At 44.1% G+C, this 21,396-nt stretch overlaps 1 protein-coding gene across 10 annotated transcripts in view; it reads left to right on the top strand.

Moving 5' to 3' along the window:
- Positions 1 to 21,396, top strand: part of pikfyve (phosphoinositide kinase, FYVE finger containing) — a 32,006-nt gene that overhangs the window by 9,759 nt on the left and 851 nt on the right. For 5 of the 10 annotated variants that reach the window (XM_040006737.1, XM_040006730.1, XM_040006734.1 and 2 more), the window contains 35 exons: positions 223 to 312; positions 1,533 to 1,689; positions 1,792 to 1,949; positions 2,445 to 2,556; positions 2,794 to 2,941; positions 3,180 to 3,344; positions 3,739 to 3,798; positions 3,886 to 4,015; positions 5,678 to 5,858; positions 5,988 to 6,062; positions 6,194 to 6,301; positions 6,387 to 6,527; positions 7,801 to 7,927; positions 8,006 to 8,883; positions 8,984 to 9,391; positions 11,381 to 11,481; positions 11,568 to 11,639; positions 11,740 to 11,911; positions 12,147 to 12,325; positions 13,557 to 13,670; positions 13,931 to 14,039; positions 14,111 to 14,265; positions 14,380 to 14,476; positions 14,967 to 15,024; positions 16,315 to 16,446; positions 16,529 to 16,649; positions 17,115 to 17,210; positions 17,306 to 17,386; positions 18,117 to 18,211; positions 18,310 to 18,369; positions 18,625 to 18,801; positions 19,366 to 19,469; positions 19,544 to 19,672; positions 19,914 to 20,175; positions 20,257 to 20,331. In XM_040006737.1, the coding sequence (XP_039862671.1) occupies positions 223 to 312; positions 1,533 to 1,689; positions 1,792 to 1,949; positions 2,445 to 2,556; positions 2,794 to 2,941; positions 3,180 to 3,344; positions 3,739 to 3,798; positions 3,886 to 4,015; positions 5,678 to 5,858; positions 5,988 to 6,062; positions 6,194 to 6,301; positions 6,387 to 6,527; positions 7,801 to 7,927; positions 8,006 to 8,883; positions 8,984 to 9,391; positions 11,381 to 11,481; positions 11,568 to 11,639; positions 11,740 to 11,911; positions 12,147 to 12,325; positions 13,557 to 13,670; positions 13,931 to 14,039; positions 14,111 to 14,265; positions 14,380 to 14,476; positions 14,967 to 15,024; positions 16,315 to 16,446; positions 16,529 to 16,649; positions 17,115 to 17,210; positions 17,306 to 17,386; positions 18,117 to 18,211; positions 18,310 to 18,369; positions 18,625 to 18,801; positions 19,366 to 19,469; positions 19,544 to 19,672; positions 19,914 to 20,175; positions 20,257 to 20,331 (5,327 nt within the window). The remainder of the gene's footprint in view (positions 1 to 222; positions 313 to 1,532; positions 1,690 to 1,791; positions 1,950 to 2,444; positions 2,557 to 2,793; positions 2,942 to 3,179; positions 3,345 to 3,738; positions 3,799 to 3,885; positions 4,016 to 5,677; positions 5,859 to 5,987; positions 6,063 to 6,193; positions 6,302 to 6,386; positions 6,528 to 7,800; positions 7,928 to 8,005; positions 8,884 to 8,983; positions 9,392 to 11,380; positions 11,482 to 11,567; positions 11,640 to 11,739; positions 11,912 to 12,146; positions 12,326 to 13,556; positions 13,671 to 13,930; positions 14,040 to 14,110; positions 14,266 to 14,379; positions 14,477 to 14,966; positions 15,025 to 16,314; positions 16,447 to 16,528; positions 16,650 to 17,114; positions 17,211 to 17,305; positions 17,387 to 18,116; positions 18,212 to 18,309; positions 18,370 to 18,624; positions 18,802 to 19,365; positions 19,470 to 19,543; positions 19,673 to 19,913; positions 20,176 to 20,256; positions 20,332 to 21,396) is intronic. The other 5 variants (XM_040006731.1, XM_040006735.1, XM_040006733.1 and 2 more) reach the window with 2 other exon arrangements.

Genomic DNA, 21,396 nt, shown 5'->3' on the forward strand with positions numbered 1-21,396 from the left:
TGAGTCTTGCTGTTTGTTTCATTCTTTTTCTTTTCGTTTCTTCTTTTTTTCCACATGTGTCTCAGCTTTAGCGGTCAGTTAGCAGAGGCTAATGCTTTCTAGCTCTGTAAAGAAAATAGTCTTCTGCATTCTGAAATCTACTGATCATAAATGTGGGCGGAGAACAGAAAGGAAATGCAAGGACTGCAGGAAGAGTCTAAATCCAAGTTTGTGTGTTGTTAGTATGATTCACCAGGAGCCTCAGAACAGCGGCCTCACTTCAAGGCTGACCACACTGCAGGAAGACGTAGGAAAATCACCTGTGAGGAAGAGGTCAGTCGCTGCTTTTTGTTTGCTTGTACAAATTACATTATGCACAGTGTGTTCCAGCCTCGTTCCGCACAGGTAAAGAAGAATTTTGGTTTTCTCCGTGTTTTCTTCATGCCAGCAGGGTCTGAAGGTTTTTTTTTTTTTTTTTGTTTTTTTTTTAGATCACCTCAATCTTTATCCAAAAACAACAAGCTATCCAGATCATTGCCGCATCGAATAATTCTGTTTCCTACTTCATTCCTACATTTCTCTGTCTCCATTTGTTACTGTTATTTTTGTTATAGTTCAGTCTTTATTTAGTAAGGTCATCTAATGGAAATTGAGTTCTAGGACTGGATTTTCCAAAGCTGCAGTCACACTGGGGGAAACGGTTATTGTAGACTGTGGCACAAACGGGATTGCTGTGACTGAGTGCGAAGAGCTTGTGATCTTGTTGCATTTTAAATGGTTGCTTTGAAGCCAAGGATCAGGGCTGCGACCACTCTGAGACAGTTGCTGTCTTCAAAGAAACTTTGGTGCATCAAGAGGACAATAAAATATCAATAAGTCTGAGTCAGACTGCTGTCAGTTTGAGATTGAATTGAGTTAATTTGGTAATTCCACGCATCTGTTTGTGGTAACAATTGTAATACACTGGTGAAAATCATAGTAGTATTTTTGTCTATTGCAAATCTGTTGCCACATACATGCACATAAATTCACACTAAACATAAATCCACACGAGTCCTGCCAGAACCTCCGAGATTTGAAATCAAATTTTCTCCACCAATAGTGACGTTACTGCAGGACAGCAGCTGAACTGCAAAAAGACACACATGCTCAGCAACCTATACGAGTATTACTAGAATGCAAGCAGTTGAACTGAGTCGTTTGTTGCGACTGAAGTTGGGCTCGTCGGTGCAGACTGACTCAGAGTGATTTCAGGGAGTCAGTGTTTCTAAATAAGACAGGAATTATTTTTGATAACCGTCACCAGTTTGTCTGAGAGTGTTTCCACTCACTGCAACATGAAATATTGAGATCATGACCAGAGAAGTAATTTTCCAGAGGCAACACAGTTAATTGTATCTTCTGTTCTTAGCAGTAGAAGTTTATAAAAAAAGATTATTGAGCTCAGTTTTTCAGCTTATTTGTGTCTCAGTCCAGAACAACCTTGGGTAAAAACATCTGTACAGTTTAAATAGCTAGAAGCCATGAATGTGAGTGGTTCCTGTTTCTCTCAGATCTGCCAGTGTGACCACCATGACGCTGGATCGCTCTGTATCCTCTATGGTGCCTTCCTACGACAGCTCAGTCAGCCCGCCAACCAGTCGATCCATGTCGGGGACCAAGAGCGGCACCAAGCTGGACCACAGTGAGGAGGAGCGAAAGATCCTGCTGGTAGCTAATTTTTCCTTTCTCTTCTTCTGATTTCATGGTTCACGGTTCCTTGTTGTTGTAACACCATCTGAGTGATGCCAACCAGTACAACATGTCTTGTAGGATTCCTCTCAGCTGAAGGATCTGTGGAAGAAAATCTGCCACAATAGCACAGGAATGGAGTTTCAGGACCACAGATACTGGCTCAGGACTTACCCAAACTGCATTGTGGGAAAGGAGCTTGTCAACTGGCTGCTGAGAAATGGAACCATCTCCACCAGGTACGATTGCATTGGAGCAGGGCTGAGGAACTCGAGGCCTCGAGGGCCGGTGTCCTGCAGGTTTTAGATCTCACCCTGGGTAGACACACCTTAATCAAATGATTAGTTCATTACCAGGCCTCTGGAGAACTTCAAGACATGTTGAGGAGGTCATTTAGCCATCTAAATCAGCTGTGTTGGATCAAGGACACATCTAAAACCTGCAGGACACCGGCCCTCGAGGCCTGGAGTTGGACACCCCTGCCCTGGAGAAACAACAATGCTTATTTTCTTCTAGTGCGTTAAAGGTGTGTGTTTCATAAACATCGTTGGACAGGTCTTTGGCATCTGCATGCACATGATTAGGAATTCTTCTAAAAGTTTCTAATAGTTTGGTAAATTACTTTTTATGTGTACATGCATGAACAGACTTCCCCTGCTCATTTTGATAAAAATATATTAACATGTTAAAAGCTGCTCTCACTCATGTTATACTCTGGTTTTTCCATGTTGCAGGGCACAGGCTATTGCAATAGGCCAGGCATTAGTAGACGGTCGCTGGATCGACTGCGTCACACACCACGACCAGCTGTTCAGGGACGAGTATGCACTCTACCGACCTCTTCAGGTGAGAGCTGCTTCCTGCTGATACGCAAAGCCTGCAGATAGTGAGGGAAAGCCGAATTACAGAAATATTTTAGGATACCGTCTAAGTTGTTTTACATTTGCTGTAATCCGCATTGACTCATTGCAGCAGTGATATTGATTCAATGGGGTGGGCTTGATTGCTCAAGGGGGTCATACCACTGATTATTTCAGTGAAGGTTAATGTGCAGACTTTGACGTCACGCTGTTTGATCTTTAGAGCACAGAGTTCTCAGAAACCCCATCTCCAGACAGCGATAGTGTCAACTCACTGGAGGGACATTCAGAGCCATCTTGGTTTAAAGACATCAAGTTTGATGACAGCGACACAGAGCAGCTTGCAGATGAGACTGAGTACGCCATGCCCAGTACGTATCTGTGTGACACTTTATTCAGTGTTTTATCTTTGCAACTGAAGCCTCTTTGCATGGGGTTTGGTTTTAATGAATGTAAATATGTTGCAAACTGTGGGAGATTTTTGTATTTCTACTAATTTTTTAATTGACACATGTCATCTACAAGCTCTCACATTTTACACCGTATTTACCTTCATATCGTTTCTCTGCATTCCAATCTGTGTGTGTGTGTGTGTATGCATGCATCTAGACTCTGCCAGCCCCAGCAAGAGGACGTCAGTTAGCAGTTCCCATTCTGTGGTGGATAGTGACTCCGCCGCCTCTATAAACCTTAACATGGAGCAAAACAATGTCAACTTTCATGTTAAGAAGCAGTCCAAATATCCACACGTGCCTCCTGCTGCTGAGCAGAAAGGTAAATATTCCCTGCTGCGATATGACCTGTACGTGAGGATCCTTGGCCACAGTGACATCGTCTGTCATTAGGAGTTTGTAAATTGGCCATAGGTGTGAATATGAGTGTGAATGGTTGTCTGTCTCTTTGTGTTAGCCCTGCGACAGTCTCTGCAATGAAATTGTTTTGTGAAGCAAAGTATTTATGCTGGGTCTGTGGTAGAAGCAGGGCCTATTTTCTTCCACAGAAGTGCAGATAACATGCAGGTAATTCCACGTGCTGTCTCAGTTTTTTTTGCTGATGGATTTCATTTCCTGTTTTTTAGATTTTTTAACAAAAGGAAATGCCTGAGTGAAAATCTAATAGTTGTTTGGGAGTGTTTAAAAATAACACTTTCTTTTTGTTTTTTAAACAGAATTTCTTTTGTCCGAGGATGGAGTGCAGAACATTGTCATAACTGATGCATTCATCAAAGGTATGAACTCTGCAGATCCTCACTGATTTAATTAGTAACTCACTGGCATATCTGACTAGGTAAGTAAACGTATTATTCTTGCCACAGAGTCTCTGTTCAACCGTCGTGTGGAGGAAAAGGCTAAAGAGATGATGTTCACCCCGCTGGGTTGGCACCACAGCTCTTTGGATCAGCTCAGAGAGGAAAACGGGGAGAAGAAGGCCATGGAGAGGCTGCTGTGAGTGGATATGGCACCACTGTGATTATAGAGCAATAGTGTCAAAACTAGGGCTGCAAACCACAAACTACCAGTTTGCATTCACTATTTACTTGCTATAGAATAGTCATTTGATATTGGCATGTAATAGATATAGACATATAACATTAACCCACAAGAAGAGGTACAAATAGATAAATAAATATAAACAAAAACACAAGTGTATCAAATTAAATCAGATATAATTTAGGACACCATGTTCAAACCTAAGGGTGTCCATAAGTGGACATGGCACCAGGACACCCTAGGCTGCAGGTCGATGATCGATTTTGTCGATGACCAGACCTGCGGCCATATGTGCTGATAAAGAGAGGGGCTGAGCTGTCAACTGATCGCCACCTGGTGGTGAGTTGGATCAGGTGGATGCTAAACGTATAGTGAGAGTGCGCTGGGAATGCCTGGCAGAGGCCCCCGGTCCGAGAGATCTTCAATACGCCCTTTCGGCAGAGCTTCAACAGCTTTCTGAGGGAGACTGGGGACATTGAGTCCCAATAGACCATGTTCTGCACCTCCATTGTCGAAGCCCCTGCACGGAGCTTGGGTTGCAAGGTGGTTGGTGCCTGTCGTGGTGGTATTCCCTGAACTAAATGGTGGACACCAGAGGTGAAGGGAGCCACCAAGCTGAAGAAGGAGTCCTATCGGGCTTGGTTAGCCTGCGGGACTGTAGACAGCCAAGCAGAACGCAGCTCAGGCAGTGACTGAATCCAAAACTCGGGCGTGGGAGGAGTTCGGGGAGGCCATGGAAAAAGACTTTCGGACTGCCTTGATGAGATTCTGGCAAACCATTAGGTGACTCAGGAGGAGAACTGCTGCTGACTTAGACTGAGAACATTGTTGGGCGGTGGAAGGAAAGCTTCGAGGACCTCCACTGGCACGTCTTCCATAGTCTGGGGACAATGAGGAGAACTCGTCTATCTCTGGGGACGAGGTCACTGAGGCAGTTAAACAACTCCTTTTACGGCAGGGCCCCTGGCGTGGATGAGGTTCGCCCTGAGTTCCTGAAGGCTCTGGATGTAGTAGGGCTGTCTTGGTTTATACGCCTCTACAATGTTGTGTGGACATCAGGGGCGGTACTTCTGGATTGGCAGAGACTGGGGTGGTGGTTCCTATGTTTAAGACGGGGGAAGTGTTCCAACTGTTCGGGGATCACAGTAGTCGCCAATAAGTCAGACTTTCAGGTGGGTGATGGATTCCAGCCTTTGTCACCAATTCTGTTCGTAATTTTGATGGACATAATTTCTAGGTGTAGCCAAGTTGCAGAAGGCTTTCACTTAGGTGGTCTCAGAATCTCATCTCTAGGAGGCAGCCGGGGAGAAGGAGGTCTGGGCTTCTCTGCTTAGGGTGCTGCCCCCACGACCGGGCCCCAGATAAGCAGAAGAAGATGGGTGGATTGGTGGATATAATTTAATTGTCGCCATAGTTGACATTATTGTGCTACAACAGCCAAAACCGTAAACACAGCTGTGAAGTTAATACTAAATATAACCAAAATAAAGAGAAGAATTCGGTAAAAATAAGGTAAAAAGCTCCAAAAAATGGTTTGAAGATGACAGTAACTTAGAAGGTAAACTGCTGGCATTTCTACATGGTAGAAGGTTTCTAACCACCTGCCTGTCTGTTTAGTTCAGCCAACCACAGCCACATGATGGCGCTGCTGCAGCAGCTGCTCTATAGCGAGTCGCTATCTCTGTCCTGGCGGGATATCATCGTACCCGTGGTCCGGCAGGTCGTGCAGACGGTGCGGCCCGACGTTCGCAACTGCGATGACGACATGGACATCCGGCAGCTGGTCCACATCAAGAAGGTTGAAGCCAAACTTTAGCCGCAACCACTGTATTCATATTTTGTCTAATTAACTAAATAAACAGTATAGTCAGCTCTATGAGTAGCTGAGTTACATACAGTTATAACTGAATCTTTATTTGTGGTTCAGATTCCTGGAGGCAAGAAGTTTGACTCAATGGTCGTAAATGGCTTTGTGTGCACAAAAAACATCGCCCACAAGAAGGTAGGGTCAACTATTGTGATCATATGAATCTGCAGTTATATCAAGAAATACAGTAAAGGAATGTACCAGTTGTTGAATGAAATATGTGAAGAATAGCTGATAGTAAACTAATCCGTCTGACCTGCAACCAGATGAACCCCTACATCAAGAACCCCAGGATCCTGATGCTCAAGTGTTCCATAGAGTACCTGTACAGAGAGGAGACCAAGTTTACCTCCATTGACCCCATCGTCCTACAAGTGAGTCACTCCAGCAGTGAAACAGCAGAGGAAACGAGCCTTTTCTGTGCTTTTCTGAAAGAAGCTTTCTTTGTCTCCACCTCAGGAGCGAGAGTTTTTGAAGAACTATGTGCAGCGCATCGTGGATGTCCGTCCAAACCTGGTGTTGGTGGAGAAGACGGTTTCTCGTATTGCTCAAGACATGCTGTTAGAGCATGGCATCACACTGGTCATCAACGTCAAACCGGTCAGTTTAACGTCAGTGTTCCACTCGAAATATATAGTTTACTTTCTCTAGTTTTACCTTTACCAACAACAGTTTCAGTAATAGTTTCTTTTGCAGCACTGTCACAGTGGCATTAATGGTGAACTGAGAAAAAAGTATTCATATAACATGTTGTATGCACATTTAATACACCGAGAAATAAAATTCTTTCAGTTGGTAAGATCATAAAATTTCTGTCACCTGCTCATTTTTATCACAGTTTTGGGTTTTGAGTGCAGCCAAAATCACAGCAGATTGGTAGAGGCATCACATCCTGCCTTGATAAATGTTGTGGAAAGGTGCTGGACATGCAGGTCTGAAATAAATAAATCACTGTGATGCACTTAGGTGGGCACTAAGTTAAATTTGTCAACTTTGAGATGTAATCTGCATGTAAAAAAATGGATGTAGTCATGACGACTGACCAAATCACAACAACAGTCGCCTTGAGCTGCTTTATATTGTAAGGTAAAGACCCTACGATGACGCAAAACCCCATTAATCACATGACCTCTGTGATCCAGCACTTGGCGACACTGGATCTGAGAGGGAGATGCCTGTGACCATGTAAACGTTGGCAGTGTAACACATAACTTGTCGATCACAAGGTGGGACAGCCCCAAAGAATGCCATGTATCCCGTCTTCCTGTACTCTAAGCGGAAAGTGTTTACCGAGGTCATGGATCAAAGGAGCCGAAGGGTCATTTTCTCATAGACGTCGGTATAACCAGATTTCTCTTCGCAACCAGAGAAATTACCCTCTACTGTCTTTTTCTTAACTTTTGAGACTCATCTTTCTCCATCTTTAGTAAAAAGTCTGTGCTGTGAGATGAAACAATTGAAGTGTCTACTAATAACAGGGAAGAATAAACCCCTTCTCCTTATGGCGTTCGTCAGCGTCGTCAGCTTTGTACTTAATATTTGTGGCATTTCACGTGTATAGGAAACCCTCCAATGTATTTACCACAGCTCATTGGTTTTCTTTGCTCAAGTTGGTGGTCTGATCAGTCTCCTGCCTCAGTGTTGGGATTAGTGTAACTTGTTGTCCTCTCACTTCACATTGCTAGTGTATAATGTACGTGGTCACCTCATTGCTTCTTGACTTTTCTTGTGTGTATGCTCTTTTACTCTGATTCATACATTTTAAAGAAACAAAGCTTGGTCTGGAACATCATCATCATCTAATGGACCTGCTAGAAATGTCTTTGAGGAGATGCCTTTGCTCAAGTGTTCATTTTTTTCCCCTCCTTTTTAGCAAGTTTTGGACAGAGTGAGTCATATGACTCAGGGAGACCTGGTAATGTCCATGGACCAGCTCCTCACCAAACCTCGTCTGGGGACCTGCCACAAGTTCTACATGCAGCCCTTTATACTGGCAAACAGTAAGAAGCACACACTCCTCTCAGTGGACCCTGCTGCAATGATAGGCACGCTGTCATTCTCTCTCTTTGTCCTTCCAGGTGAGGTGAAGACATTGATGTTCTTTGAGGGCTGCCCTCCTCATCTTGGATGCTCCATAAAACTGCGTGGTGCTTCAGAGTACGAGCTGGCCAGGGTGAAGGAGATCATCATGCTGATGGTATGCGTGGCCTACCACTCCCAGCTGGAGATCTCGTTCCTCATGGATGAGTTCGCCATGCCGCCCAGCTTGGCACAAAGCACTTCGTTCCCCTGTCTGCTGGAAGGCGCCGCTGCTTCAGAGGAAGAGGCAGATGGAGAGAGTCCAGGGAGCGAGAACAATGAAGAGAGCCCAGGGAAAACTGCAGGAAGTGAAGATTCTGCATCTGCAGCACAGACTGAGGATGAAGGGCTTCCCTTAGACTCTTCATCTAAAAATGGAGACCTAGAAGCTCTCCAAGACAAATTGAACCCAAAATCACCTACCCCATCTGTCCGAAAGGATGAGGCTCCTGCAGCGACGAGGACCTCCTCTCCATTTTCCAACCCTCCTGCACCGCCCTTTTCTGTGTCCCCTCCATTCCTCATGGAAGAAGACCAAGAGATGACAGGCTCCGACACGCTGATCGCAGCATCTGATGGGGATATGGGGGGAGAGGCAACGCTGCTGAAGCAGGAGTCGTTAGGTTTAGAGGATGGTGATGGATCAGAGACACCAACTCCTAAGTTGTTCAGAGACCCCCTGCAGGATGACACGGGGATGTTTGTCGCAGAGCAGGTGGCTTCATCTGACGACCGCCTGAAGTCCATCTCTGCAGTGTTCAAGCAGGAGCTCAAGGACGTCATCCTGTGCATTTCTCCCTTCATCACATTTAAAGAACCATTCCTTCTCACACCAGCTGGCATGCACTGCCCCAGCAGGGACTACTTTCCTGAGCAGGTACCTTAGTTTACTTAGTTTCCTGCCTGCACTTTGGCGCTGTTTCCGAATTTTTCCCTGATTCACAGACCACTAATTTGAGTTTTTCCACGCCTTGTAGGTCTACCTTTCTCCTCTCCTCAACAAGGACCTGAAGGAACTGGACGTGCGCAGAAAACGGCAGCTCCTTAAAGACTCAGCCCCCTCCTCACTGGTTGGAGGACAGACCAACGGCGTTGTGCAGCCGAGGCCCATTGAGTTCCTGCCTTGCCACAGTCTGACCAGCACCCGCATTGTAGAGCAGCTGAGCAATAGTCAGAATTTGGCCGAGATGTTGGCGGACTACAGAGCAAAGGGGGGTCGCATCCGGCAGAAAGAAACCCATGACCCCTTCAACTCTGCCACAGCTGCTGCCAGTAGCCAGAGCCGGGGGGCTGATATACCAGGCAAACCATCAGTGAAGAGCGAAGGAGAAGAGGAGAGGCCGAGCAAACAGAGCGAGATGAACTGGGCCCCCAAGGTGAGCAACGTAAGGCCGATCATTCTTCACCAGAACAGAATTTCAAACCATCAAAATGTTTTAATCTGACACTGCCAAGCACAGTGAGACACTATTTGTTTAGCCTCCATATATTTGTAACTTCTGATAAATGATGTATGCTTGTGTGATGTGTATTTACTGCCTGAACATGAGTTCCAGCCTTGAGGTTTCAGTTTCTCAATCGTTATCTGGTGAATTCAGCTGAGGAACAGAATCTAAACAGATACTAAAAGTCTGATGTTGTTGCTTTGTGAAATTGTCTATTGTTTTTTTATTTCATTGTCATTATTTCTCAGAGGTTTTTTGAGATGAACTAGGTTTAAATCTTCAAAAAGAGTATTTACTTGTAGATATTTAAAAACAACAGTTTGAAGGACGCAGCCTACTAGGGTCTATTTAGGGCAAAAACATGTCCATATATGGAGCTATATTGATACAAATGGTCTTATCATTTAAAATATTTTCTCACCACACACCAAATTTAAATCGGAGGAAATGCAGAGGAAAAGGTGGGTTTAGTGCACAAGATTCTGTATTTGCCCTATTTGGAATATCTTTCTTTGTGAAATTTTAGTGAATTGACTGTTGGAGGTTTAAATGAACTGCAGTAATGCAAACACACACTATGTGCTCAAAAGTCGGGCTGTGCGATATGACCAAATTCTCATATCCCGCTATAAGACATTTACCGTCTCGACAACGATATCTATTACAAAATTTTACATTTTGTGTAAATTCTGTGAATCTCAGGCAACTCGACTGTGTGAAGTGTTTTGAGCTGGGCTCATGTACCTGGAGTCGAGTGTTACATAAGTTGAAACAGCCGCAGTTTTCTTTGTATTTATTACACAGTGTGCTGCGGGGAAAAGCCTGTTCTAAGGTTTATTTTTTAGCACCTGACGGCTCTTTTTAGCTTCTCTGTAAACACTGCATAGTATTTCGCGTGATTCGGTTTATTTTGAAAAATCTCAACAGGATCTTCAGCTTTATTGTGAAAGGTTTATGTGGAAAATAAGCAAGCGGACGGCGGAGCCACGCGATGGTTTTACCGTTGTTGTTGCTAATGACAACGCATGAAAACAGTCGCTTGTCTGTCCGTAGTGTGGTTATATTAAATATAAGAGAAAGAGAGAAACTTAAGAAATTCTACAGTGACCCATCAAAACCATGAAAACATATTACAGTAAACAAACGATAGCGTAATATGAAACGATAGATGTTTTCATATCGTCATCCGATATATATCTTTATGTGGAACAGCCCTACTCAAAAGTACTGGGCGAGACCGTCTTTGAATTCAGGTTTTTGCAGTTCAATTTAGGTATTTAAAATCAAGCAGCTAGCAACAGTGTCTGTCATTACAAGCATTAATAAAGAATGGGTGATTCTAAAGAGTTCACTGAATTAGAGTGCGATACTGTAACAGGATGCTTCTGTTGCCACAGGTCAGTTTGTGAAATGCCTTTTTCTCTAGATATTTTACAATCAATGCTTTGAGTGGTATTGCAGACTGGATGCATGTAGGAACCAAAGCAACGCTGTCATGAAGTGGCAGACTCTATAAAGATACAGATGTTGTCACTGAGCGCTGACATCATAGTAAAAGTAAAAGCTGTGTTTCAAACCGCTTCCGACATTAACATCAGCACAAAACCGCTTCATGTCATGGGTTTTCATGGCTGAGCAGCATCTGTAGACGTCACGTGTAGGTGTCCCAGTACTTTTGACCGTATAGTATATTTGTAGTACAAATTGCTCAGCATTATGCTTGATGCTGTCACTGGTTCGTGTGTTTAGCTGCCTGTCTGTAGGGGTATTAGAAACGGCTGAACTAATGTGCAAAAGCACATTCAAGGGAACCTTTTAGTAGAAAGTGCCTTTGCATCCTAGTTGCACTGCTGAGCCAGGACTCCTCAGCTTTGATTTAAGAAGTGTATCGAGGTGTTTGAACTTATTCTTTACTTTTCTCATCCTCAGCTGGACTGCCTGAATCCCATCAACCATCAGAGGTTGTGTGTGCTTTTCAGTAGTTCATCTATTCAGTCCAACAATGCACCCAACCCCTGTGTCAGCCCATGGTAAACCGGTCATACAGAGATAACCTGTAAATATGATCCGAAATAAAAGAGAGAACCTGGAGTCACTGCCCTGTGTTTGTCAACAGGATTGTCACGATGGAGTTTTATGGCAAGAACGACCTCTCTCTGGGTGTTTTCCTGGAACGATATTGTTTCAGGTACGACAACAAAGACGTGCCTTAGATTAATGAGATGAGATTTAAAAAGTTGGATTCTTGGAACATGTTGTAATGTGTTTGTGTGGATGTTCACCTGCAGGCCATCCTACCAGTGCCCCAGCATGTTCTGTGAGACTCCCATGGTGCATCACGTCCGTCGGTTTGTGCACGGCAACGGCTGTGTGCAGATTGTGTTGAAGGAGTTGGACTCCCCTGTGCCTGGTTATCAGCACACAATTCTCAACTACTCCTGGTGCCGAATCTGCAAGCAGGTCAGTAACAGTTCAGATAGACCACCTGGGGCCTTACTGTATGGTGTGTGTGTTCGTTTTCTATGGTCGAGCAATTAATCAGTCAAAAGCAGCTTAAAGTGTCCTCTGCTGTGTTTGTATCTTAGGTGTACTCTGCCAAATGTGATGCCACTGAAAATTCCACTATTTGTATGAATGAATGAATGAAAGTGGTGACCCGGTCTTCTCACCATGCTTCTCTTCTCTCTGTCTGTAGGTGACACCGGTGGTTCCTCTCTCCAATGACTCGTGGTGTATGTCTTTTGCCAAGTACCTGGAACTTCGCTTCTATGGTCACCAGTACTCCAGACGGGCTAATGCAGAGCCCTGCGGGCACTCCATCCACAAAGACTACCACCAGTACTTCTCATATAACCAGATGGTGGCTTCCTTCAGGTAGTCATTCACACTACTGCATTATAGCCATTATAGTGTCAAACAACAAATGGGTCAGAGAACAGAATGAAATGATCTCATGAATCTCATAAAACCTGTATTTTATTCACAGTTTACATGACGTTTACACCGGGAAAATGTTGCATTTTAAATTTGATGTCAGCAACAAGTCTGAAAAAAGTGGAGACAGGGCCATGTTTGACATCCACTCTTCTTTTAACAGTTCTTAAATGTTTGGTAACTGAGGAGAACAGTTGCTCAGCAGCCTTCTTTTGCCTATTTTTCATTTCATGATGAGCCAAATGTTTTCAGTAGGTGAAGGTTCTGGACTGCAGGCAAGTTCAGCACCTGGACTCTTTACTACAAAACTATACTGTTGTAATACATGCAGTATGCAGTTCACTATTGTTTCGCTGCAATATGCAAGCAATTCCCTGCAGAAGACCTGCTCTCTAAAACCTGTATATACCTTTCCCAATGTGAAAGCTGCCAATTCCAGGTTACCTTTTGGATTTGTCTGACTCCAGAACAGTTTTCATTTTCTCCCGAGTCATTTTGAAACAAGCTTTGAGCTCTGGCTTCTGTTTAGCTTCTTCATTGCATGATAGAGTTGCGTTTGTGGATGGCATGGTGAGCTGAGTTCACAGACGTGCAGTGACAGAATCATGCCTGTTTTTAACGCAGGGCCTCTGAGGACCTGAAGATCACAGGCATCCAGTATTGATTCTCTTAATAAAACAATGACGAAACACACACGTTTGACAATAATATACATTACGCCACATCTCATGATAGACAGTACAGCTACTAAAGTACACAGACACACAAAAACACACATTTCAGTAATTTGTTGTTCACTCCCTTTTAAATCCAGTTTACAGGTTAATTGTGTTATCCACCTTCTATACTCCATGGCCCAATAAATGTTTGTTTGCATGATTTTATTACTTCTTTGTAGCAATAGTAATTCTGATAAACACATAATACATAAATAGCACCAGAAACTGTACATATCCTTACCTTATAATTACCAAATTCCATCATAACTATTTATTGATAATATCTATGATAATAACCAGGAGTTTGGCCTTAATGTAGTAATTATTTACACATGGCTATTCATTTAAGTTAAAGTGTATTTGTATAAATGGTTCACAACAATACTTGTCTTAAAGCACTTTTAATGACAACAGTTTCAAATATGGGACTCTGTTTTTTCCTGTTTCTTCAGCTACACGTCTATAAAGTTGTTGGAGATTTGTCTTCCTCGGCCCAAGATCTTCATCAGGAACCTGGGACCATCCAAAACCAACCTGCAACAGGACCTGAAGGACTTCACTCAGAAGTAAATACCACTGACTGAGCTTCAGCTCAAGAAATTAGTGTATTTCTACCACTACATCCTATGTAACAGCTGTAATGTTAAGAGAATTGCAGATATGAGATCTGATACCTCAACTTCGGATAACTGATATGACTATTATGGAGGGTACCCTTTAGATTGTTACGGTTTTTACTTACTTAAACACTGGAACAAGGTCTCAGTGCATGAGGTAGGGGTGTAGTAGCATGTTTACAGTAACCTGCAAATATCCCCCCCCCCAGAGTCACGCAGGTGTACTTGGCCATCGATGACCGCCTCACATCCCTGAAAACTGAAACCTTCAGTAAGACACGTGAAGAAAAGATGGAGGACCTTTTCGCTCAGAAAGATGTAGGTTCTCCCCACATCAGCGTCTCTTGTTGCAGGGGGTGTCTTGGGCTCATGTTGGTATTTATGTGCAGATGGAAGAGGCAGAGCTGCGGAGCTGGATCGAAAAGCTTCAGGTTCGACTGCAGGTGTGCGGCTCAGATTCTCCTCAGCAGCTGCAGGCTGTTCTCGAGTCGCTGGTGGTGAAGAAACAGAGTCTGTGCGAGATGCTGCAGTCCTGGAACAGCAGGTGAGAGTCGGAGAATATCTGACACGTGCTTTATTACATCATCCATGCAATATTAATGTCATGTCACCATAGCAACACCAACACTTGGTTTTAATCCTGATTTCATACTTTCAGACTTCAGGATTTGTTCCAGCAGGAGAAAGGCAAGAAGCGCTTGTCTGTACCCCCCAGCCCAGGCAGACACAGGCCAAACACCACTGACGACAGCAAGGTCTGTAGCATCATTCAGTGAATGTTTGCATGCACTTCACTCAGTCACCCGTTTGCTTTACACGCTGTGTAGTCAGAGACCTGGGCTGTTTGTGTTTCTTAACCATGTAGTCTTGTGATGTAATATTATTGACTATAGTGACAGGAGTCAGCATCAGTATTGGGACACTGTGGATGGGTGGTGCATCCAAAACTCAACCTAAAAATCTGAGTTTACATCACTTTTCACAGAACAAAGGTTTTCAAGGTGTGAGGGACGCGTGAAAGGGACGTTCATAAAGGTTAATGTTAATGATCCGGTTTCTATTGAAGGTTCCTAAAGGGAATTCTTCTCCACATCTTCTTCCTCACTGTGTAACTTGACAACAAACCAATTAGAATGAATTTGAGACGTTCTTTCTGTTTTGTTTGTGGGTTTGAACAAAGCTTAGATTGTAGCTTCATGGTCCCCGTACATGCGATATAACAATAATCTTTTTGTGTTTTAATAGAGTGCTGTGGAGTCCTCCCCTCGTAACCCATCACCGGTGGTACAAAATGGTGAGAAAGGTGAGTTACTGCTTTACTGAGTGTGCTTTTGTGACTTCTCATTTAAAGTATTAATGTGAAGTCTTCACTTTACAATGTAAATCACCTCGAGGTGACTGTTGTTGTGTTTTGGCGCTATAAAAATAAAACAGAATTGAATTCAATTGTTTGGATTTCAGATTTTTGCGTGTTTGTTTAGATTTGACAAGTTTATTTAAAAAAAGAACCAGTGGGATACTTGGTGCATATTGTCCCAGGAGTCCCAAGCATTTACGTTATAAGAAGGTAGTATCCCAAAAGGTTGATTCTGTTCCTCTGGACGCAGCGTTTTCATTGGGAGAAACGTTTCATCACTAATCCGAGTGACTTCTTCTATCTCAGCTGAGCGTTTCTCCCACTGAAAGTGCTACGTCCAGATGAACTAACCCTTTACTTACCTGGATGATTGAGCCTGCATCAAGATGAAAAGGCAGTGTCCTCTTGAGGGGAGGTGTAGGCAATCCATTTCTTCCACTTTTGTAAAAAGTTATTTCCTTTCTCAGCGACAGAGTCATCTTCTCCATTAAAAAGAGGTCCCTCCCTCGCTAGACTTGGAAGATTAGGTTTATACCAGAGCAACCAATCAAAATGGATCTACTAGAAAGGGAGTGGAAAGTGACAAAGAAGCCAGGGCACAGTAGGAATGTTTTTAAATTGTCAGTCGTGAAAAGCTGCTATTGTAAAGCTTTAAGATAAACATGAAGCTGGAAATAATAATAATAGGTCTCGTTTAAAGTAGAGTTGAGATAAAGAGTTAAAACAACAGTAAAGAAAAAAAGCATGTAAATATAAAAGTCGGGGATCATCGTGGTAAAAGCTCTGTTTCATTTTAACTCTTCGCCCCATAAAGACGACATTTGACGATCTCGTTGTAATGACGGAGTTTGACACCACGGTACATATCAATAAAGATGTGCTTTGGCGACCATTAGAATATTTTTTGCGGGGTTTTTTTTTTTGAAGGGTAACTGCGTAGGCAGAGACCACCCTCACTAACTTCTGATGCAAAGCAGCCATCGCGTTATGTAGACGAGCCTAGAATATGAAAAACGCTCAGTTCAGAAAAGAACTTCAAGAGACAGCAACTGTTTTTATTCATGTCAGAAAGCGGGGAGCTTCGAGATTTCAGAAGATAAAAGCATAAATAATTTTTTCTACAATTTCCAGGTTAGGGTGAGATCTGCTCAATCAGTAATATCCCTCCATGTTAAACCTTACTCAATGAAGCTGTTTGCGACACTTTGTTTTTTCTTCCCCTCTCTTGTCTGGCAGAGGACCGTCACCTCAGTACGCTGTCCTCCTCCACTGTTTCCTCCTTGCTGCCATCACCAGGAGATCCTGGAGCCGAGCCGGTCACACCTGTCCCCTCCTTTATCGAGCAGGACTCTGTCAGCATGTCAGAAGGTTCGCACTCCTCCTCTAATCTTTATCGTATTTCGTGCACCGTTACCCCTGCTCTACATGCCGTGTGCGTGCTCACTTTCAGACGTCTTTGACGGACACCTGCTGGGCTCCACTGACAGCCAGGTGAAGGAAAAATCCACCATGAAAGCAATCCTCGCCAACTTCCTCCCTGGAAACAGCTACAATCCCATCCCTTTCCCATTGTAAGTACTGTGCTCTAGGTCTGCGGGCCGTTCACTTAGTCACTGATCACATATTGGCTGAAGTGGTAGATATATTTGATAGTAAATAGAGAATTAGATACTTGTATAGTAAACAATACCATTAGGAAAAATAGTGTACTGTACTTAAAAGATGGACAAGGCCACTATGACATTTGTGTTTGGACTAGACTCAGCGTTAGCATTTTAGCTTCCACTATGTTGCTTTTTGATCCAGAAGTGATCCAGTTTAGATGAGAGGGTGGAGCGCTAGGTTATCATCTAAGGCTAGGAAGCTATTGCTATAAAGGGTGGGGTATTATTATAAATGAAGAAAACGTGATTGTTGAAGCCAGTTAAAATAATTCCCAGCTTTGCTTTAGCCATCCAAAATAAAACCCCAAAGAGGCGTGGACCACCTCACGTTCAGCAGGCGTTGTTTCTGACTGCTGTGTCACATGTTTACAGTGATCCAGATAAGCACTACCTCATGTACGAACATGAGCGGGTTCCCATCGCAGTGTGCGAGAGAGAGCCAAGCTCCATCATCGCCTTCGCCCTCAGGTGACCACCTGCTTCCCACCTGTCTGTTTTTAAATTGGCACCATTGATTTCACGTTTGGAAAAATATGCTAAAATATACGATTGTCACCATTCAGCTGCAAGGAGTACAAAACAGCACTGGATGATCTGTCTAAGGTGTCGAACGCAGGAGGAGACGAGACTTCACAGCCCAGCAGGTACGCTGCATTCCCACCGGAGCTTCAACTCTGTGCCTCAAAATCCACTGTGCTGCTGTTAGCTTATTTCTGTTATCTATTAATTATGTTTGCACTTAATTAATGAACACAATACATCAGAATATGGTGAAGAATTAAAGGTAACGTCCTTATTGTTAACAATCATTTAAAATGCTAAGGTACTTTAATTTCATATATCCTCTTTAACCCCAGTTTAGTTACGGAGCATCTCTCGCAGCTTTCCAATCCCATTATTTTCGTTTGTAACGAAGTGGCATCATCACACAAATCAAAACAGAATAATCTGGCTGTTGGCTCTCTTCTTCCAGCCAACAGCCCAAGTGCCAATTTCTCACAATCTACATTTTTAAAATAGTTATTTTTATATATGTATTGATTGTGGTTAAATAGGAGCATTTAGCACCTTTAGACCCTCGGGAGATGGGGGAGACCAAAATTGATACTGGACTCTAAGTGAATGTTGGATAATAAAGTGATGACGATAAGCCAAGCATATCAACTGAAGTCATTAACATGACTCTTCAGGGCTTGTTTCTGCTGCCCCCAAGTGGCCAAACCAGCCACACCAGAGTTGTGTTGTGTTAGAGGATAGTAATGGTTTGAAAAGCCCAGCAGTGTAAGAGCAAAACTTAATCTAAAACTCAAATGGTTCAAATTTTAAACAAATGAATTCAAATGTGAGTCGAGTTTTCTACTGTCTGGTCCTCAGTGGTGGAGAGAGCCGGGTTAAGAGCAGCCCTGCCAGGCCCACCGAGACGACAGCATCACAGCAGAGTCGCAGCAGCACAGACACAGATTCTCTCAGTAAGTGTTCACATACAACACAAAGTCAGTGAAAGAGCAAAGGCTGTAGAGGCGTACCTGGAGGTGCAATGTTTCAATTCTGTCTCTGTTTTGTGCAGAAGAGGCCGACTCAGCAGATAAGCAGAAGAAACAGGCCCTAAATCCACACGTTGAGCTGCGTGAGTGTTTTATTATTACTGTTTTCTTAACTGCTTTTCCAGTCGGGGGCTGAGAGTGGTGCACACTGGACAGGTCACCTCACGGCTTCACGCTTACTGTAGGAGAACGTGCAGACGTCAAACCAAACCTTGTTGGTTAGGACACAATGCTAACCACTGCATTACTGTGTTGCACACTCTTTGGTTCAAGCTGAATGCTATCCCTCTGATAAATGTGTCTAAGCCTGCTGTTCCTGACTGCCTTCTTATTTTCAGAGTTCTCCGATGCCAACGCCAAGTTCTACTGTCGGGTCTACTACGCCAAGGAGTTTCACAAGATGCGAGAGGAGATCATGGAGAGCAGTGAGGAGGATTTCGTCCGCTCGCTGTCCCACTGCGTTAACTGGCAGGCTCGTGGGGGGAAATCTGGAGCGGTGTTCTACGCAACAGAAGGTTGGGGCTGATATCCTCACAGATACAACATAGATACAAAAGGGGCACATGAGCTTGCACAAGTATGTATGTGCACATGTGTAAAAGGAAGCGTGCTTGTGCTTTTCTAAATAAAATAGTAAGTACAAAATGCATGCAAAACATCGTGACACTTGTGAATATGGCAAATAATAAAGTAAACGCTATATCTGTGTGTGGCAGGCACTGAGGTGTCCTGCTTTATTAGGACTGTGTAATGATGGTGGCTGTAGCTCAGGTGTAGAGCAGGTCATCTACTAACCAGAACGTTGGTGGTTTCATCCCTGGCTACCGTGTTATGGACAAGTTGTTGGTCAGTGAGTGTGCGGCGTCCCTCGGGTTCCCCCACGCTCGTAATGTTCAGTTTGAAACTCACCAAGATGGCAACAGCGTCTGTTATGCTCCACACCTGCTCTCTGATTTAGGGACCTGGTCACTAAATATTTTGATAATGGAACCGACGCCAAACCTCTGCTAGCTTCAGACACTTCAGGATGCATGTTTTGTTCTTTCCTCTGATGTAAGTCCTGCTGTGTGTCTTGTCAGACGACCGCTTCATCCTGAAGCAGATGCCCAGACTGGAGGTCCAGTCCTTCCTGGACTTTGCACCCCACTACTTTACCTACATCACAGGAGCTGTGCAGCAGAAAGTATGCATCATAAACACTCGCACCGTTTCTAACCATCTGATTGCAAATGAGTAACGAGCGTGTTTGCACCACAGCGGCCGACGGCGTTGGCGAAGATCCTGGGTGTGTACAGGATTGGCTACAAGAACTCTCAGAACAACACGGAGAAGAAGCTGGACCTCCTTGTTATGGAAAACCTGTTTTATGGACGCAAGATGGCTCAGGTCAGAGATGTGGTGTCACTCTGCCTCTCAGTGCAGACAGGACAGGACACACTGTTTATTCTTGATGTAGAACATGGAAAGGACAATACTTGTAACATGTTTGTCCATAATTCATCAAAGTGTGAACAAACGTGTTTACAGGTCTAACACAAATCTTAGATCCATCACAGTTTCTTCAGTAGTGGCTGTTTGGATCATGAGGACCTTTTTGACCTCTGTTGATGCTGTGACGTCCCTGCAGGTATTCGACCTCAAAGGCTCGCTGAGAAACCGCAATGTGAAGACAGAATCGGGCAAGGAAAGCTGCGAGGTGGTCCTGCTGGACGAGAACTTGCTGAAGCTGATCCACGACAACCCGCTCTACATCCGCTCCCACTGCAAGTCCATCTTACGAGCTGCCATTCACAGCGACGCCTACTTCCTGTCTAGCCACCTCATCATCGACTACTCCCTGCTGGTTGGGCGGGACGACGCCACCGAGCAGCTGGTCGTTGGGATTATAGGTGAGAGGAGGAGGAGAAGCGTTTTTCGGAGACTTTTGTTGGGGTTTTGTTTTAATTTGTTCCCCTCTCTCGTTTCTGCAGATTACATCAGGACGTTCACCTGGGACAAGAGACTGGAAATGGTTGTTAAATCCACTGGAATCCTCGGAGGCCAAGGTAAATGTCATAAAGCCCACAGAAAGTATGGCTGCATATGGAGGGATGGATTACTTAGGCTACGTTCACACTGCAGGCGAAAGCACATCAAATCCGACTTTTCTGACCCTGTGCGACCCATATCCCATCATGGTGTGACAGTGTGAACGGCACAAATCCGATATTTTCAAATCCGACCTGGGTCACTTTCGTATGTGGTACTGAATGCGATACATATCTGATGTTTTAGAAAGCGACTGCTGTTTGAACGGTCATGTCGCATTAAATCCGTCTTTTACGTCACCAACACAAGACAGACGCCAATTATCAGCGCCGGAGAAGACATCGCGAACGCTTCCTGGCCATCCAGTGTAGATGTCAGTGAAACTGTTGGGAAGACAACGTTGGAGAAACGTGAACATTTTATTTATACTGTATAATCTGCAGATTCTGACAGAAATCTGCAACTATCCTTTGAAGCACCGCTCCTCTCTAAAACAGCAATAAGGATCATTATTAGGCCATTTGTAAATAACAAAATAACTTTACAACTTGAAGCTAAATTGGGAAACGGTAAATGGTAAATGGCCTGTATTTATATAGCGCTTTACTAGTCCCTAAGGATCCCAAAGCGCTTTACACAACCAGTCATCCACCCATTCACACACTGGTGATGGCAAGCTACATTGTAGCCACAGCCACCCTGGGGCGCACTGACAGGGGCGAGGCTGCCGGACACTGGTGCCACCAGGCCCTCTGTGTCTCGCCCAAGGACACAACGACCGAGACTGTCCAAGCCGGGGCTCGAACCGGCAACCTTCCGATTTTAAGGCAAATATTGTTTGCTCTGGGTCTAAACAGAGCGCGTTGTGTGTGACGTCTTCTTTTGCACATGCGGGCCGCTTTGAGCATTCACACTAGAGCGCGTCTGCTGTCACATTTTAATTGTAGTGTGAACAAGCAGACAAAAAAATCGGATTTGATCAAAAAATCGGAATTGAGCATCAAGACCTGCAGTGTGAACGTAGCCTTAGATATTTGTGTCCAGCTCATGTAGGGGCTGTGAAACAGCAAGTCACCCTTAGT

Source organism: Simochromis diagramma, unplaced genomic scaffold, assembly GCF_900408965.1.
Source record: "Simochromis diagramma unplaced genomic scaffold, fSimDia1.1 OVJJ01000514.1, whole genome shotgun sequence".
Lineage (NCBI taxonomy): Eukaryota > Metazoa > Chordata > Actinopteri > Cichliformes > Cichlidae > Simochromis > Simochromis diagramma.